This window comes from Panthera uncia, chromosome F1 (genome assembly GCF_023721935.1).
Source record: "Panthera uncia isolate 11264 chromosome F1, Puncia_PCG_1.0, whole genome shotgun sequence".
Classification (NCBI taxonomy): Eukaryota; Metazoa; Chordata; class Mammalia; order Carnivora; family Felidae; genus Panthera; species Panthera uncia.
In genome coordinates this window covers 34846482-34864550 of record NC_064813.1, presented here as the reverse complement: position 1 = coordinate 34864550, position 18069 = coordinate 34846482, and the positions used below count along the sequence as shown (strand labels likewise).

Genomic DNA, 18069 nt, shown 5'->3' with positions numbered 1-18069 from the left:
TTTTTTTTTTTTTTTTTTTTTTTTTTTTTTTTTTTTTTTTTTTTTTTTAATGTTTATTGAGAGAGAGTGAGCAAGGGGGTAGGGAGGAAGAAGGGCAGAGAGAGGGAGACAGAGAGTCTGAAGCAGGCTCTGTGCTGTCAGCGCAGACGGGGCTCCAACTCACGAACCATGAGATCATGACCTGAGCCAAAGTAGGACCCTTAACCAACTGAACCACCCAGGCACCTCCCCCATGAAAATCTTTCTAAGGTGGCAGCTTTTAACTGGCCACAGCCAGTTCCCCTAGGTACTCACCCTTTCTTGGGATTCCAGGCTTCTGCAGCCATCAAAGCTCATGTCGGAGGCTACCCTAGCCCCACACAATCCAGCCCCAGCAAGGCAGCCCAGATGACTCCAGTTAGGCCTTCTATAAGAATATGTGCATTTGTGTGGACTAGGTCTTGGAATTCTGCAAACGTTCTGTAACCCCCAGAGCCCTCTCCAGTGACCTCTTCCAACACTTGCCCTGATCAGATCGTTGGTTCTTCTGACATGCCCTGCCTGTGTGTGCACAGTTCATATCTGAAGACCCAGCAGGCCCTCCAAGCCCACGGAACTCTGGCCAGGCCCAGAGTTTAAGGCTTGAAATTAAGCAGATGCTGGGTACACCCAATGGTTCCAGGTCCCAGGCCACCCTGACCTGTGCAGCCCACACATGAGCAGTACTCATCCCAAATGGGCAGACCTAGCCTTCCAGTCTGGTGAAACTCCAGCCAGGCACTTGCATAGCCAACATTGTGGAGGGAGCCCACCTTCTGAAAAATCACCCTGAGCAGAGCTGAAAGCCACAAGTGGGCAAGGGCCAGTCCCCCTATGAACTTACTGCCTTCTCCAGAAACCAGGACCCCCACGTGTCTCTGAATGGGGGAAAGCCTGTACTGCTGGCCCCATCTGCCAAGGCAGTTGAAAAGCCTCTAGCTCTGCCTTTGGGGGAAAGGTTCACAAAAATGGGGAAAATAAAGCCTTGGTACTTTAGGCTGACACCTTATACCCCCAAAGCCTCCTCCCTGTGACCCAGCATCCCCCAACATTGCCCTGGTGCAGGAATCTAGCTATCTTGACCTGTGCCAAGCCACACACACACTCGGGTCTTCGCCCAGACAGCTTCCCCAGGGGCTGCAGGGGGCACTCCCGGCCTCCAGAACTCCAGCATGAACCCAACAAGCTGAATGGCCTCGGGGTAATGGGACCCCACACCTCGAAAATCCTTTTGAGGTGGCAGCTTTGATACTGGTGACAGTCTGCCACTTTTGGACTGGCTGCCTGACCGGGTCAGGATTTCCCAGTAATTAAGGCTCACAGGTGTCTCTTATTGGAGGGTAACCCAGCCGGCCAGCCTGCCCCATCCATCTACCCCAACTCTGCCTGCAGTGGGAATATGAACATTTGCATAGGTCAAGGCTTAGAATTAGGCGGAGGCGAGGCACCCCCGTGTCGCTGCCCCCTGTGACCCGCCTTACCCCGCGTTGCCCTGCTCCAGGTGTCTGACTACTCTGACCATTGCTGCTGGTGCCTGCCTAGCCCTTGCCCTAGCAACAGTCCTTTGGCTACCAGGGCCCTCCAGGCCTCTGGAAACTGGGGGGGGAAGCCAACCACGGTAATCTTCTCTAGGCCAGAGGGAATCCACTACCTGAAAAATCTTTCTAAGGTGGCACTTTAAACTGGCCACAGTCCCCATGGACTGGCTGCCTAACAAAGTCCTGGGCTTCGCCAGCAATCAAGGCTCCCAGGTGTCTGCGATTGGCCCGATCTAGCAAAGTAGTCCAGATTCCTCCAGCTCGGCCTTAGGCAGGAATATGCGCCTTTATGCACGTTAAGGCTTGGAACGAGGCAGATGCCAGCCAGGTACTTCCAATAACCTGTTTTTGTGACCCAGCCCCTCCCACACTTGCCCTGTTCAGGCCCCTGGCTACCCTTATCTGCTCAAGCTGCGCATACACAGTTCATATCCCTTTGGGCAGCTGGGGCTTACAGAGCCTGTGGAGCTAGGGCCCCTCTTTATCTGCATAGCCTCAAGGATAGAGGGAGCCCACCCTCCCTAAAACTGGTCTGAGTTAACCCCTAAAAAGAACAACCATCAGTCCCCATGTAGACTTACTGGGCTCCCAGGTGTCTTTTCTTGGAAAAGACCCTGACTGGCCTGCATGATCGTGCCCCGGAAAGGCCATCCAGATACCCCAGCTCTGCCTTGAGCAGGGACATGTGCAATTGTGTAGGTTAGGGCTTGAATCAGGCAGATGCCTTGTAATCCCAATAGCCTGCTCCAGTAACCAGTCCTCTCCAAACACTTACCCTGGTCAGGTGCTTCTCCACCTTGACCTGCACTGCCTGCACATGTGCGGTACACATCCCTAAGTCAGAATTGAGCAAGCCTGGCCCTCAAGCCTATGGAACTCTGGCCAGGCCCCAGCTACCAGCAGAGTTACTAGCCTAGTAGTATCGCCCCTGGCGGTGTCAGGGGAGCCTTCCTATAATTGCTCTGAAGTGGCAGCTGCTAATGGCAACAGTCAGTCCTCATGTGGACCTGGTGTCTAATAGGGTTCTGGACTTCACGAGAGACAATGACTCCCAGGTGTCTCCTAATAAAGAATACCCTGTCCTGCCTGCCACCTGTCCCCACCCTGTCAAGGGAGTCGAAAACCTCCAGCTCTGCCTTGGGGTTGTTGCATCCACACGACTCCTGAAACAGAATGCTACGGGCACCAGTGACAGTCGCAACAAAGTTTACTGCAATGAGAGGTAAGGCAAACGGATCGATCGAGACCGACACTCTTGACCAGAGTGCAGTCTCCAACGGCCCGGGAGTTTTTATAGCCGACCACACTGTCTTATTATCACCTGGGAACAGAACAAAGGAATAGCTCCCAGGTGGAAACAGTTGAAACAGGCCCTTGCCCCAATCCAATCAAGCGCTAATCCATCCCTTGGTTGATAGGATAAGGCTGTTAATCTCTCAACCTATAGTGTTAAAACAAAGCTGTTATTTCTTAAAGCTACAGGTTAGCCCTACCCTTACAGGGTGAATATTCCACAATGGAAGGTACGCCTTGAATTGGGCTGATGTTTTCTGTACCCCCTAGAGCTCGCTCCCGTCATCCAGTTTTTCCCAACACTTGCCCCGGGCCAGGTCCCTGGCAACACTGACCTGCGCGTCCTGTGCATGCACCATATGCATTCCATCAGCCGCCATCATGCAGGCAGCGCTCTCCAGGCCTGTGTAGCTAGCGCCCATCCCCAACAACCTTCAAGGCTCAAATGTGGAGGTAGCCCCACACGGAAGATTGCTCTGAAGCGGCCCCTGGAATGGGCTTCATGTAGACTTACTTTCTGCTAGTGTTGGCCTTCTGCAGCAATGAAGGCTTCTAAGTATCTCTTTTTGGAGGATATTCCAGCCAGCTCACCATATCCATTGTATGCAGGACAGTCCAATTCCTCCAGGTCTGCTTTCAGGGGGAATAGGCGCCTATGTATAGGTTAGGGCTTGGAACTTGGCAGATGCTTTGTAATCACAAGACTTCACTGTCATGATCAGGCCTCTCAGGACACTTGCCCTGTTCCAGGTCCCTGTACGCCTGCACATGCTTAGTTTACACCCTGTCAGCAGGCACCACATCAGGCAGCTAGTCCAAATGGGGACACATGGGATCTTTGATTGAAACAGGGTGATATCGAAAAAAACCACCAGACGCCGAATAGAAGCGAGGCAAGATTTTATTCACGGCCAGGCCAAACCTGACCTCCTGATGTTGAGAAAAGCGCAGAGAATGGCCCCGAACAAAGGCAGCAGTGGGCTTATATGGATTTTAGCAAGTCAGAATACATCATTATTTGGTTAACCAATTACAATCTACAGCGTTTCATGGTAGCCAATTATATTGTGACACAAAGACGTTAGTTTTGGCGGGAACCTATAAATTTTGAAGGTCTTTGTCCTAAGAGGGTTTAAAATGACCAATCATAGTTAGACACCTGAGATGCTGTAGGGCAGTGAGTATGTGACTTTTTACATGTTGGTCTGGCCTAGGCCAGATCTTGGTAGAGGGGGTGGGGGAACGTTTTGCATCCTAAGGTATCTGTTTAGCAAGCAGGCGAGGTCACAGAAGTGAGATAGGGCGGTTAGTAATTACTGATAACCCTAATAGGGAACTACATAAGCCTTTTATCTCCACTATTCATGAAAGGTGAGTTTAAGGCGAACTTATATACAATAAGCTTTCTGATATCTTATAAGTTGACCTATTACAGATTACTGTAGATGCCCAGGACTCCAGCAGAGTGAGTCCACAAGGGGACAGACTGTTGCCAGCTTAAAGCTACTGCCTCAGAACAATTTTCAAGTGGTGGCCTCCCTCCATCCTGGAGGCTATTCAGTGGTTTGCATCTGGCCTGAGTTCCATAGTCCACCATAAGCTAAAGGCCTGCTAACGGGTGTGGTCCACATATACCCTGGTGGCACAGGTCAGGGTAGTGAGGGATGGGGAAAAGGGCCATGTCAGGCAAGGCTGGGTCACAAGAGCAAGTTATTGGGAATACCTACATTACCTAATTTCAAGCCTTAACCTACACAATGCATATTCCTGCTCAAGGCAAAGCTGGAGGAATATGGACTGCCTTGCTAAGTCAGGGATGGGCAGCTTGGCCAGAGTATCTTCCAATAACACACACTTGGGAGGCTTGATTTCAGCAGCAGCTGGGGATCCCAATAAGCAACAGGTCCATGAGAGGCCTTGGGAGTGGGCTTCTCTTACTCTTAAGGCAATGCCACTGATTGGGGATGGGTCATTTCTCTATAGGCCTGTGGGGCCTCTAGTGCCCAAGTGTGGTTTACGAGATGTGCTGTGCTTGCATAGGCCTTAAAGGACAGCGTAGCCAGAGACCTGTTAAAGGGCAGGTACTGGGGGAGGCTGTGTAGTGGGAGGAGATAGTTAAAGGTACAAGGCATTTGCCTAATTCAAAGCCCTAACCTCCACAAATGCACGTATTTACCCTGAATGCAGAGTTGGAAAAAACTGAACTGACTTTCCAGAGTCTGGTTAGGCAGACTGGTGGGGTTCCAGAAAAATAAGGCATAGTTTTAGTGTTTCAATGAGCTAGATTTCTGTATTTCTTTTTTTTTTTTAATTTTTTTTAATGTTTATTTATTTTTGAGAGAGAGACAGTCTAAGTGGGGAAGGGGCAGAGAGAAAGGGAGACATAGAACCATGAAGCAGGCTCCAGGCTCTGAGCTGTCAGCACAGAGCCCGACGCAGGGCTCTGACTCACGGACCACGAGATCATGACCTGAGCCAAAATCGAATGCTCAACCGACTGAGCCACGCAGGCGCCCCTAGATTTCTGTATTTCTGAAAAAATAGCAGGTACATGTTTCTGGAGCTTAGGTAAATTTGAGGTCAATTAGGAGGAAAGGGAGAATTTCTTTCCAAAAGATTTTTAAGAATGCATTCCAATTTTGTGATTCATATGTCATATTATGTATTGGCATATCATGCTGTAAAGAATACTTCATAGCAATGAAATGATTTTAAATTTAACCGACAGCTATCTCATCACACAATTGAAGGTGAAGGCGGCCACAGGGAAATTTTCTTACTCTATGCATTTGAAACTGCTGTGATCACATTCCGAATGTTCCCATTGATTTCTGAAGTTCCCGGAATAGCTCCCTTTTTTTGTCTGTTCGTTACAGTTTTCTGATTTTGCAGATTTATTAGAACTGGTTTCAAAGGTCAGGCAGACATCTTCTATATTTGGCTAATCCATGTTAGCGTTTTAAATCTGGCTTTAACTATGTGGAGAAAGATAATGGTGATGTTGAACTACTTTTGAGTGGGGCTTTGAAAGGAGAAGAAAGGACATGAATTGTCTGAAAGCTGCTCATGAACTAGAGGGCACAAGATACCAGCTCAGAGGGGGTGTGGAAGCTCCTGCTAGATCTGTCACTGGACTTGAACCCAGCCCACTGTTTCACCTAGCCAGATTGTTATGAAACGGGGACTCTGAAGAAATATTGGAAAGTATTTAAGCCACTAAGCTCAGAGATCCGTGAAGCTCCAACACCTCCAAGGAATCCTCCTCTCCTTGACCGTGAGAACAAATGGCTAAAGATAAAAGACACTTCTGTTTCCCACCTGAGGAGCAGGAAGGGGAGCAGGAAGGCTTCAGGGTGGCTCACAGAGGTATGTCTGAAACCGGAGATGTGGTCCTCTCAAAGCAGTGATTCAGAATGAAGCAAAAAAACTGGTGGGAGCAAGTCCCAGTCAGATGTTCAGAACAGTGAAGTGGTCTAGGGTGTCCACATAAGTACTAAGAACAGGGATTATTTAATAGGATTTTGCAATCTTAGAGCTGGAAGGACCTCAGCAACAATCTAGTCCAACTTTTTGTTGCTGTGGAACCCTCTCTCTTCAAACAAAAGCTTCCACAGAAGCCCTAACACAAACTCATAGGAAAGCAGGATTGCTGGGGGTGTGGCCTGGAAGGGCAAAACCCACAAAAGCTTACTTATAAAATTAGAATAACTTTAAGAATCATCGTGCAAGAAGTTTTATTTATTTATATCAGAGAGAAGCTAAAGCAACTTTGGTCGCAAAGAATCAAGTTCCCCAAACTGACACATCCTTAATTTACAAAGTGAAAAGCCTTTGGATCCTTAACGACATTTTTACTTGGAGGCAAGAGAGCAGGGAATATGACTTTTAGTCACACGGAAATGAGCCTTGGATGGAAATTTTCAGATTTATGGACTATGCTATGCTGGTATGGGACAATGAGCCCCCAAGTCCCACCAGGGGGCGCCCCTGTTCGACATTTTGGGAACGTTTGTTTCTCTCCTGGAGTGTCTGTCGGCCTCGTGCTTTGTAGGTTTAAGGGAAATCCGATTAGATACCACGCTCAAGGAGACACTAGGCGTTCTTCTATTTTAATCTCCTTCCCTCTCACTTTTCGTCCCAATGATCGAAATCCACTTAATATTGGGGTTATTGAGGTTTCTTCACTTTTCAGAAAAAGAATTAAAAAGCCCCCAAATATCCCCTGGAGAGAAAAACAAGAAGCGTCTTCCAAGGTGCCTGGTGCAGCCCGAGGAAGGCTGGGAATTCCAACTACAAGATCCTGGGAAAGAACGGCCTCTCTGGCCTCAGTTTTCTCATCAGTAAAATGGCTCTTTGCACCCTACCATCCGTAGCATCCCGTGACAGGGCAGTCTGGCAAATGTCAGCTTAAATTCTGGATCCTACTTCTATCTGTAAAAGGCGGATGCCACATAGTATGATCACGGAGATTAAATAAAACAATGTTCGTAAACGCTGGTGCAGTGTCACTAAATGAGTTTATTATTGCTTCTTACGTTTTTATTATTGCTTTCATTACCCCTCAGTGGTGGGGGGGGGAGAAGCCCCTCCTTGGGAAAGCCTAGGAAATTAGACTTTTCATTCATTTTTGTTCTAATTCATATTCACGGGAGGTTTTAGAAGTTCAGGCTACAACGTGCTGAAGGACAGCAGACGGTTGAGGGGCGCGCCCGTATTTCTGAGGCGGAAATCGGGGGCTAACTGCTACTTCCACAAAACCTCCCCCGGGCCTTTCTCCCGCCGGGGGCAGCGACCCCAAGCCTCACTAGCTGCCAGAGAGCACAGGCAGCGCAAGCGATGGACGCCCCGCCCCGAGCCTCCCGGAGCCGGCGCCAGTGGCGGAGGCCAGCGCCGCACGGTGGGGAGAGGCCTCGGGCCCCGCCCCTGGCGTCATCGCGTAACTTCGCAGAGGCGTTTCCCGGGGCGTGCCTTTGTTGCTAGGCGACCACACCGCTCCCCCTCCCTCCCCTGGCGCTCCTCCCGCCCCTGGCGCTCCTCTCCCCACTCCCTGCCCGGCCAGTCGCAAGCAAAGGCGCGCGGAGCTGCAGTGTCTGGACGAGAGTCCCCCGGGAAGCGTCGCGGTCCCGGAGGCAGCCGCCCCAGCGCAGGTGGACCCTGCGCGTCGGACCCTCCAACCGTCGCCCCTCCCCCGGGGGCTCCCGAGCTAGCGGATGGGAGGCACGGCTCGCGGGCCCGGGCGGAAGGATGCGGGGCCGCCGGGAGCCGGACTCCCGCCCCAGCAGCGGAGGTAACGGCGGCGCAGGGTAACGGGCTGGGGGCCCCCGAGTGGGTGGCTGGCGCAGGCTGGCGAAGCCGGGGGTGGGGGGAAGTGGGGGGCGGGGAAGGCCTGATGGAGTGAACTCCCGGTAGCAGGGACGAGGGAAGGGTTCTTTCTGATCTCCTCCCGGGGACCGGCCCACCCTCCTAGTCTGCATCAACTCCCCTCCCCCCCCCCCCCGGCCCCCCGTGAGCGGAGGAGGAGAAGCTGGAGCGGAGCTAGGAGAAGAAGCCGTAGATCGGGGATATGTAAAGAACTCTAAGAAGCTGGGACTTTTTTGTGGGGCTTTTTAACAAACTGGGGGAGGCAGAGAGCAAATACCTTTCCAAGAAGCCCTGTTGCTCAGAGCAAATAACCCAGGGCTGAACTCTTGGGGTTTGCCGTGAGGGGTGCGGTCTGACTTGGGATATGCAGGTGAAGGGTTGCGCTGAGTAGGGCGTTCTGGGGATCCTATTTTGAGAGATCTCCACCTTGCATTGTATTTTACACCTAAAGGGAGACTAGGGACACCCGCTCATTTGCATGCAGACTTCCTTTGGGTAATTTCCTCTGCCTGTTTATAAGAATACTTGCAGGTCTTCAGGGTCTGTCTTTTTCTCTGTAGTTGTGGACGCCTGTCCCATTTTATTTATTATATTCATGCTGTTGGCAAAGAGTCAGTCACATCCAGAATTTTTGGCTGTCAGAGAAGCAGTGTTCATTAAAGATACATAAAATTCTATCAGAATGTGAGCTTGTGTTTATAAAGAATCTTTCAAAAATATTTGTAGTTGTGTTTTTAATTATCTTTGTATTTCTATAACACACCAATTAAGAAAACTCTAGAACTAATTTTATAAAAGTTTTGAAAGGCAACTTTAAATATTGCAATTAAGAAAACAAATATTTCAGCATATTTTAAAAGATTTTTAAAAATTCTTCCCCTGCAACCTCGTGATCATTATTGTATCTGTAGTATATTATGTAAAAATGATATGATGAAAGGCTGATGTGTATGACTGGGAAATTCATGTTCGTGGTGGCAGATGAAATGCATTATCTAGGACCATCTTGTGGTTTAAATAAATCCTCCCCCTCTTTTGTGGCAGAGGCACAGCGTGAAGGAACAGAGAAATGGTCCTTAATCATTTAGCATTTAGCTTCCACCATCCACTAGAAAATGGAGTGGATAAAGAAGTGAAATTCAGTACCTTGTATAATTTAGAGAATCTCTTTAGTATTTGTTGTAGTATTCACTGGACATTTCTACAAGTTGGGTAGATGTTAAGTAGGTAAGTGAATAAATCATAAAAAGAAGACATTCTAAGAAGGCTTTTTATTTCTTGCCTGTAAGACAGAGAAGTGTGCAGACTGGAACTATTCTTCCCATTATAACGTGGAAAACAGGCTCGGAAAAGAAGGTAGTACAGCCAGTGGTAAAGCAGAGACTAGAATCCAAGGCTCTGACTTTTAAAATACAGTTACCTCTGCCTTTTTTTTTTTTTTTTTCCCTCTCTTTTCCTGCTCCGGTTACCTTTTAGGCTTCAGATTTAAACGAGCCTTTATTTTCATGTAGTAAGTTAAGTGAGATCCTTCTCATAGTCCCTATTCTTATTTTTTAAATTTTTTTTTAAAGATTTTATTTTTAAGTAATCTCTACATCCAATGTGGGGCTCGAACTCACAACCCCAAGATCAAGAGTTGCATGTTCTCCTGATCAGCCAGCCAGGCACCCCGATAGTCCCTATTGTTAACAACATTTACACAGTAAGAGTTGTCTTAACTCTGTCAAAATACAAACCTAAAATGCTATCCTTTTTTTAAAAAAGAAAAAGAAGAAAAGTTGGGTTTTCTCTCTTCTTTTGCCAAATACCCCAGTTGTTTGTATTCGATGCCAAAATGCAGTGTAGACATTTTTTTGTATTAGTTATTTGTGGCAGATGTGAAGGAGTAAAGACACAAAATGTTTTGGAAATACAAGTTTATATACCTCAGTTACTGACAGATTTTATCTGTAATCCTTTCAACTAGATTGGGGGATGGTGTCTATGATACCTTCATGATGATAGATGAAACCAAATGCCCACCCTGTTCGAATGTACTCTGCAATCCTTCCGAACCACCTCTACCCAGAAGACTAAATGTAAGTAAATGAAATTGTTCTTTGCTGTCTAGATGTCTGGGAAAGAAGGAAGCGCTACTTAATGCCCAAGGTACAGTTACATCTCACTGGCAACTCAGACTCTTTTGTTTCCTTTTGGTGTCTCTTGACTTTGGAATAACAATTTCTGTGGTCCAAGTTTAGCTTTACAGATGATTTTGATTTGGAGCCCCATGTATTCCTTTCAATCACTGGGATAAATTATATGGCACTAGGAAAAAAATAATGCTACTTTTATCTAGGGAATGTTTTGTTGTTGTTGTTGTTTTTATGGGATGACATAGTGTATTATAAAGGTTCATTTTAACAAAAATGAGGAACAGATAATACCCCTGAATTCATAGATCTGCAAGTTTTTTTTTCCCTGCAAGATAGAAATGCAGTCCTAGCTTATTAGTATGCTAAAGAGAATCACTTTATAGATCATAAATAAAACTTGAACAGTACAGTTTGGTTTCTGATGCATTTAATCATTCTGGAGCTTGAAGACATTTAGCTTTTGACACTGTTTTACTTAAGGTAATAAAAAAATTAATTCATATTCCATCAGCATACACAGGATAGTAGGGAGAACGGGGTTTGGAGGAACTCCATGACAGGGAGAAGCCATTCTGTGACTTTAAAATTTGCTGCATATGTCCCCTGATGACCACATTTAATAACTGAATAGACTTATTTGTAATATTTCTCCTTCATATTTCTGCATTTAAGACCTAAAATTGTTTCTGTATTCTAGTATATTTTTTAATGTCTATTTATTTATTTTGAGAGAGAGAGTGCACATGCACTGTAGCTGGGGAGGGTCATAGAGAGAGAGTGAGACACAGAGAGAGAGAGAGAGAAAGACACAGATAGAGACAGAGAGGATCCCAAGCAAGTTCCGTTCTGTCAGCGCAGAGCCCATGGCAGGGCTCAGTACCACGAACTGTGAGATCATGACCTGAGCCGAAATCAAGGTCCCAATTAACTGACTGAGCTACCCAGACACCCCAGTTTCTATAGTCTAAAAAAAAATTACTTGAATTTTTCATAGCCCTTTCCAACTTTCTGTTAGCTTTTGCTATTAAAATCAATCTTTTCACTAGTTCCAAGGCTAATAATATTACAAAGTATTGGCTAAATATATTTGGAAGGCTGGTCTCCCTATTTTTAACCTGTTCCCTGGAGTACAATAAGTTTCCTTTCCATTTTCAACAAGCTTATTTCTTTAATATGTGAAAACCTCTCAGAGTTCCAGAACCATATACTCCTCTGGTTGACCACGGGCTTTTTGGTTACTGGCTGCCAATTAGCACATCTCTGTAGGAAACTTTTTGCAGTTGGGCTGGTGCATTAACATATGATTTAAAGTTCATTTTAACTTCAGTTTAGAGTTAGCCAGTGCTAATCACCTCCCAGTAGGTCAGTTAAACTGTATGTTTCAAGATTAAAATGAATTTCTTACTGTATAGCATACAGAGTAACAGTTTTTGAGAAACATGGGGTTTTAGATTCTAACCTAACCGGTGTCTTTGCAAACTTGGCTGAAAGCAGTGCTCTTTGACCTCTTGCTGACATTTATAATAGTTCATTAAGACATGATTCCGTCCCTAGACCCTATTGCTTTTTGTCACAAAGCCTTTAAGCTTTGTTTATCCAAGATGTTCTTGCGTTCTCACTCTAAACTATAAATCATCTGCTTGGCATTTATTGGCTTAAGCTTTGTGTTGCAGATTTAGGGTCAAGAGCTAGGGAAAGAGTAGTGTTTCATATCTGGATGAGAAGGATATTCCTTTTCGGAATTTCTCAACAAGATCTTCGAGACTTGACTCACACAATTGAGAATGTCAGCTTCTATTTGAAATGTCAAGAGTCCTCCAAATTAGCAGCGTATGTGAAGCATTGTTAAATAAAACATAATTAATCGGTCTCTCTGGATGTAATCACATAATTAAGAAAATAATTGGTAGAATTGATCATACATATTGTTGAGTTACTGTGATTACAACTACGGACTAGAAACATATAGTATTTTATTTATAACTATTCTACTTTAACATGTGTGCAAACTCTAGACTCTGCTAGAACAATGGAAGGAAGATTTTATTTATAGCACAACAGTCTTGATACATAATTGATTCAGGCCAGTATTTGAGTTATTTACAGGAAAGGAAAGAGACCTGAGAAGATACCCCATCCTTGTGTGGAAAAATTCCTTCCTGGAATTCTTCAGATTCACTGGAGATTCAAACCTTGATAACCCATAGTGGACTGTACCTGAGGTACCTTGTTCTGTTCTGGGAGCCACACTCTAAGAGAACAGCCCGGTGCTGAGAATGTGAATAAGGCAGTAAGCATGAGGCAGAGGATATAATGGGCATGATGGACCCAGGGAAAAGGGGGAGGGGGCCAGGACAGCCCCCTTTTTAGTATCTGAAGGACTTTTACATGAAATCTGGACACTTCTGTGTCCTTCCAGAGGGCAAAATAAGATGTAGCTTTCAGGGAGAGAGATTTAGGCTCACTTTAAGGAAAAACCATGGCATCCTTAATCTTACTGTAATAGCTCTGTGGCAATGAAATTTCTGTAACATATCCATTCAAATTCATGTTCTGTGCCCGAGACCCCCTCTTTATCACAGACAGAAATGAAGACTCCGGAACCCACACAGCCTTACATGTAGGCAGGGTAGGTGAAATACCCAGGGATGGACCCTGGACCCCAAATACCTTTCCTATCAGCTTGTTACTGATGACTACGGTTCCTAGAGAGTCATTCCTTTGGGTTAAGGCATTGATCTGCTGTTAAAGTTCAGATATCTTGGAGAGGTAAATTAAATTACCTTAAATTGTATGGCAAGTCAAAAGCACGTTTTGTATCAGGGAGAAAATGGGTGAGTTGTTTCCACACCTCCTAAAAGAAGGCCTAATGTGGGTGCCACCATGCTGCAGGAGAGATATTTAGTGCCAGATGTCTGTGGAGGGAGACTGGAGATGTGGAAGGAGGTACCAGAGAGAGAAGAAATAAACTGAAAGGGGAAAAAGGGAGGGCGTATAAGAGTTTAAACCTTAATATGTTGAGAATTTTGTCTACTTATTACCAGTGTTTGTAAAATGTTTTATAGCTTGTAAGGGTCTTTCACATATATTATTCATTATAGTTTGATTTACACTTTGCATCCTGCAAGTAGGTATTATGGCCCACATTTTATAAATAAAGAAACCGAGGCTAAGAAACTGAGCTATAAGTTTGACAACTTGCTCAGGGACCTACAGCTTTTAAGCAGTATAGCCAGGACTCTAACCCAAGCCTTTTGACATCGCTTTTCTTCAGCATGTGTCCCCAAAGCACTAGTGGTAAATCTTTAGATGCATTGAAGTTAGGTATTAAAAATTTTAAGGAAAACTAGCTGAGATGCATGCAAAGATTCATTTTTGTTACGCAAATCTACCTAAAACCAAACAATTGTAACTCCCTAGTCCGGCCAGTCTATCTCCTCACAGATTGGAGTTCCTTGAGAACACCTGTTTCTTTCTGCACTTGTAATAGTGAACAGTAAGGGTTCCTGTGAATGTCACATGGATGGATGGATAAAGGGGACCCTCTTCTGTTTTTTTCTTATCCTTAAAATCACCAATAGTGGGGCACATGGGTGGCTCAGTCAGGTAAGCATCCGACTTCAGCTCAGGTCACGGATCTCGCGGTTCCTGAGTTTGAACCCCGCATCAGGCTCTGTGCTGACAGCTCAGAGCCTGGAACCTGCTTCGGATTCTGTCTCCCTCTTTCTCTGCCCCTCCTCCCTCTCTCTCTCCCTCTCCCTCTCTCTCACAAGTAAATAAACCATTAAAAGAAAAACCACCTAAAATGAGGAATAGTTATTTGACTTAATTACCGCTAAGAAAAACGTTGTAGTATATTTCCATCTTAGCAAGGTGTTTGGGTTCTGTCTGCAGGCCTGTTTTATTTTCTTGACCAGTGATAGTTCTCCATTTTGGTATCGGAGAGATTTTTCTGGGTCCATAGGTCGTCTCTTTACTGAAACCCCACATGCCAAAGTGTGGCTACAGTTGTATTGCCAACTTCACTTTGTGTGTAATCATGTAATATCCTGTTTTTGTAACTGTGGGACTTCACAAATGTTTAAATTGATTAAATGACCTGAAAGGAGCAGGCAGGAACTAATGTCCTGCTTGCATAACTATAGCTGTATATGAAGTTTGCCAACGCTCAAATGTTTTCATCTTTTGTTTTTTGCCGCTATTTATATCTTTTATATTGTTGTTTAGGTAATAGGCCATGTGCTGTTTTCTTGAGTTAGATTAAAATTCTTGTTTTTAAAGATTTGGCCACTTTGGATCATTATCTTTCCATCTCTTCTTTCCTTCTAGCACCCTCTTAATTTTTCTTTGTGTGTGTGTGTGTGTGTGTGTGCGCGCGCGCGTGTGTAATTGTTTAAAGTATTTATCTTTCTTGCTTTTCCTTTCCTCCATCTAATTTCAAAGAAATTGTGTTTCCTCTTGAAGGAGTAAGTAGAGCTGTCTTCTGTGAGTTACTGTTCCTTGAAGGAGAATGTTAAGCAAATGCAAGTAAAAAAAAGTAGTATGCCATTATCACTTAGGCTCTTGCTGAGGAAGAGTGGGTGTAGGTGTAAGTGAGAGAGAGAGACTCTTGATCTCTTTGAGAGAGCTTTACAAGAACCTCCCCCACCTTACCCCCAGGACCTTGGATTCTCACCGTTACTCATCAGATACTTAAAGAACTGGCCCAGATGATCTCAGGAGCCCTCTTTGGCTTAGAACTCTTGTGATTCAGTGCGCTGAGCTAGAAGGATTCAATCATTTTGGGGGGAACCTGGGAGTAAATAACGAGGCCTCGCTTGATTCCAAGCCACAGTCCTCGTTCAGCCCTAGTTGGAGAGGACTGCAGGCACTGGGAGAAGCTGGTACCAAGTTGTGTTCATGAGAAGGGTGCTGGACTGACAGAAGACCTGGGCTCAAATCCTGCCTCTGTCCTTCAGTGGTGTTTTATTTATAGAACACCTTTTTGTTTTGTTTTGTTTTTAATTTTTTTTTTTAATTTTTTTTTTTCAACGTTTTTTTTATTTATTTTTGGGACAGAGAGAGACAGAGCATGAACGGGGGAGGGGCAGAGAGAGAGGGAGACACAGAATCGGAAACAGGCTCCAGGCTCCGAGCCATCAGCCCAGAGCCTGACGCGGGGCTCGAACTCACGGACCGTGAGATCGTGACCTGGCCGAAGTCGGACGCTTAACCGACTGCGCCACCCAGGCGCCCCTGTTTTGTTTTTTAATAGAACACTATAACGTGCATATTTTGATTCTATATATGCCATTAAGATCTGGGAAGATACTTGAAACAATTAGTAAACAATATGAGACAGTGTGTGTGTAATCAAGTGCCAGATTATGTGGTACGGGTTGAAAAAGCTACGGTGGGCTTGGAGTAGTTCTAGATAGAAGAGAGAGGGCTTGAATTGGGCCTTGAAAGAGTGTGGATGAGTGGATGGGGTGAGAAGATTCTCAGTAGAAAGACATACCTACCAGAAGGAACCTAGCATGTGTAGGGCTTGGTAAGAAGACCATCTCTCTCTAACAAACCAAGGCATGTGTAGGGGGTTGAGGTGGTCATAGTATTCCGGGAGTCCGAGATCCATATAACCCAAGGCTCTAGAGACTCCTGCTCGTCTTACCTCACTTTTGGGTCTTTGTAACGTACGTGACTGGACAGTTTTGTTGTTGTTCAGTCAGGGAGGATTCTTTCACCCTTCCCCTGTTTTCAGTGACTTTCCTATTACATTCATTTTTCTTTTCCATAGACCACTGCCGAGCAGGTAACAAGGGACCACGCTCAGCACTTTCTGAATGGAGGTGAGGTGAAGGTGGAACAGCTGTTTCAGGAATTTGGCAACCGAAGATCCGACAGTCTCCAGTCGGATGGCATCAGCGACTCTGAGAAACGCTCTCCTACCGTTTCTCAGGGTAAGAGTTCAGATAGCTCGAATGCGGTAAAACCCAGCAGTTCAGCCAAAGCATCCAAAGTGGTGCCACTGACTCCAGAGCAAGCGCTGAAGCAGTATAAACACCACCTCACTGCTTATGAGAAGCTGGAAATCATCAACTATCCAGAAATTTACTTCGTGGGGCCAAATGCCAAAAAGAGACATGGAGTGATCGGTGGTCCCAATAACGGGGGGTACGATGATGCAGATGGGGCCTATATTCACGTACCTCGTGACCATCTAGCTTATCGATACGAGGTGCTGAAAATTATCGGCAAGGGGAGTTTTGGGCAAGTCGCCCGGGTCTACGATCACAAGCTCCGACAGTATGTGGCCCTGAAGATGGTGCGCAATGAAAAGCGCTTCCATCGGCAGGCAGCTGAGGAGATCCGGATTTTGGAGCATCTCAAAAAGCAGGACAAAACTGGGAGCATGAACGTCATCCACATGCTGGAAAGTTTCACATTCCGGAATCATGTCTGCATGGCCTTCGAATTGCTGAGCATAGACCTTTATGAGCTAATTAAAAAAAACAAGTTTCAGGGGTTTAGCGTCCAGTTAGTTCGCAAGTTTGCTCAATCCATCTTGCAATCCTTGGATGCTCTCCACAAAAATAAGATCATTCACTGTGACCTGAAGCCAGAAAACATTCTCCTGAAACACCACGGGCGCAGTGCAACCAAGGTCATTGACTTTGGGTCCAGCTGCTTCGAATACCAGAAGCTTTACACCTATATCCAGTCTCGGTTCTACAGAGCTCCGGAGATCATCTTAGGAAGCCGCTACAGCACGCCTATAGACATATGGAGTTTTGGCTGCATCCTCGCAGAACTTTTAACAGGACAGCCTCTCTTCCCGGGAGAGGATGAGGGGGACCAGCTGGCCTGTATGATGGAGCTGCTAGGGATGCCACCACCAAAACTTCTGGAGCAGTCCAAACGTGCCAAGTACTTTATTAACTCCAAGGGCCTACCTCGCTACTGTTCTGTGACTACTCAGGCAGATGGGAGAGTCGTGCTTGTGGGGGGTCGCTCACGTAGGGGTAAAAAGCGGGGTCCGCCAGGCAGCAAGGACTGGGTGACAGCACTGAAGGGGTGTGATGACTGCTTGTTTATAGAGTTTTTGAAAAGGTGTCTCCACTGGGACCCCTCTGCCCGTTTGACCCCGGCTCAAGCATTGAGACATCCTTGGATTAGTAAGTCTGTGCCCAGACCTCTGACCATTGAAAAAGTGTCGGGTAAACGGGTGGTAAATCCTGCAAATGCTTTCCAGGGACTGGGTTCCAAGCTGCCTCCAGTTGTCGGAATAGCCAATAAGCTTAAAGCTAACTTGATGTCAGAATCCAACGGTGGTATACCTCTGTGCAGTGTACTGCCCAAACTCATTAGCTAATGGACAGTGCTGTGCTCAGAGATGCGTATGTATGTATTTTTAATTCTCTTGCAAACCTGAACGTGGCGGAAAAAAAAAAAAAAAAAACGCGAGCCCGTTGGTGGATATGTTTTTGTTAGACTAGATTTCTTTTTTTAACACGGCAAAACATTTTTATATGTCTGTAACAGAACTCTTCAAGGGCTAATGACCTAACCAGCCTGTGTTGGCCATCCTGGAATGTACATTAAATGACTTTTTATAGGTCAGTGTATCTTCGTTACTGTCGTCAGATGTACGTCACCTTGCGTATCCTGCTGGTTGAAATCCCTTTCTCTCCAGGTAGAAGGTATCGCAGGAGGAATATCCTGATCATTCCTCACCGTGTCTAGTC

General features: G+C 45.8%; 1 protein-coding gene across 2 annotated transcripts in view; it reads left to right on the top strand.

The window, feature by feature from the left end:
• Positions 1-17944, top strand: part of DYRK3 (dual specificity tyrosine phosphorylation regulated kinase 3) — a 25519-nt gene extending 7575 nt beyond the window's left edge. The window contains exons 1-3 of one of the 2 annotated variants that reach the window (XM_049634279.1): positions 7871-8136; positions 10177-10288; positions 16122-17944. In XM_049634279.1, coding sequence (XP_049490236.1) covers positions 8060-8136; positions 10177-10288; positions 16122-17696 — 1764 coding nt within the window. In that variant the 5' untranslated portion in view covers positions 7871-8059 and the 3' untranslated portion in view covers positions 17697-17944. Of the gene's footprint in view, positions 1-7870; positions 8137-10176; positions 10289-16121 lie in introns of those variants that run through there. The other variant, XM_049634280.1, reaches the window with a different exon arrangement.
• The last annotated feature ends 125 nt before the right edge of the window (positions 17945-18069 follow it).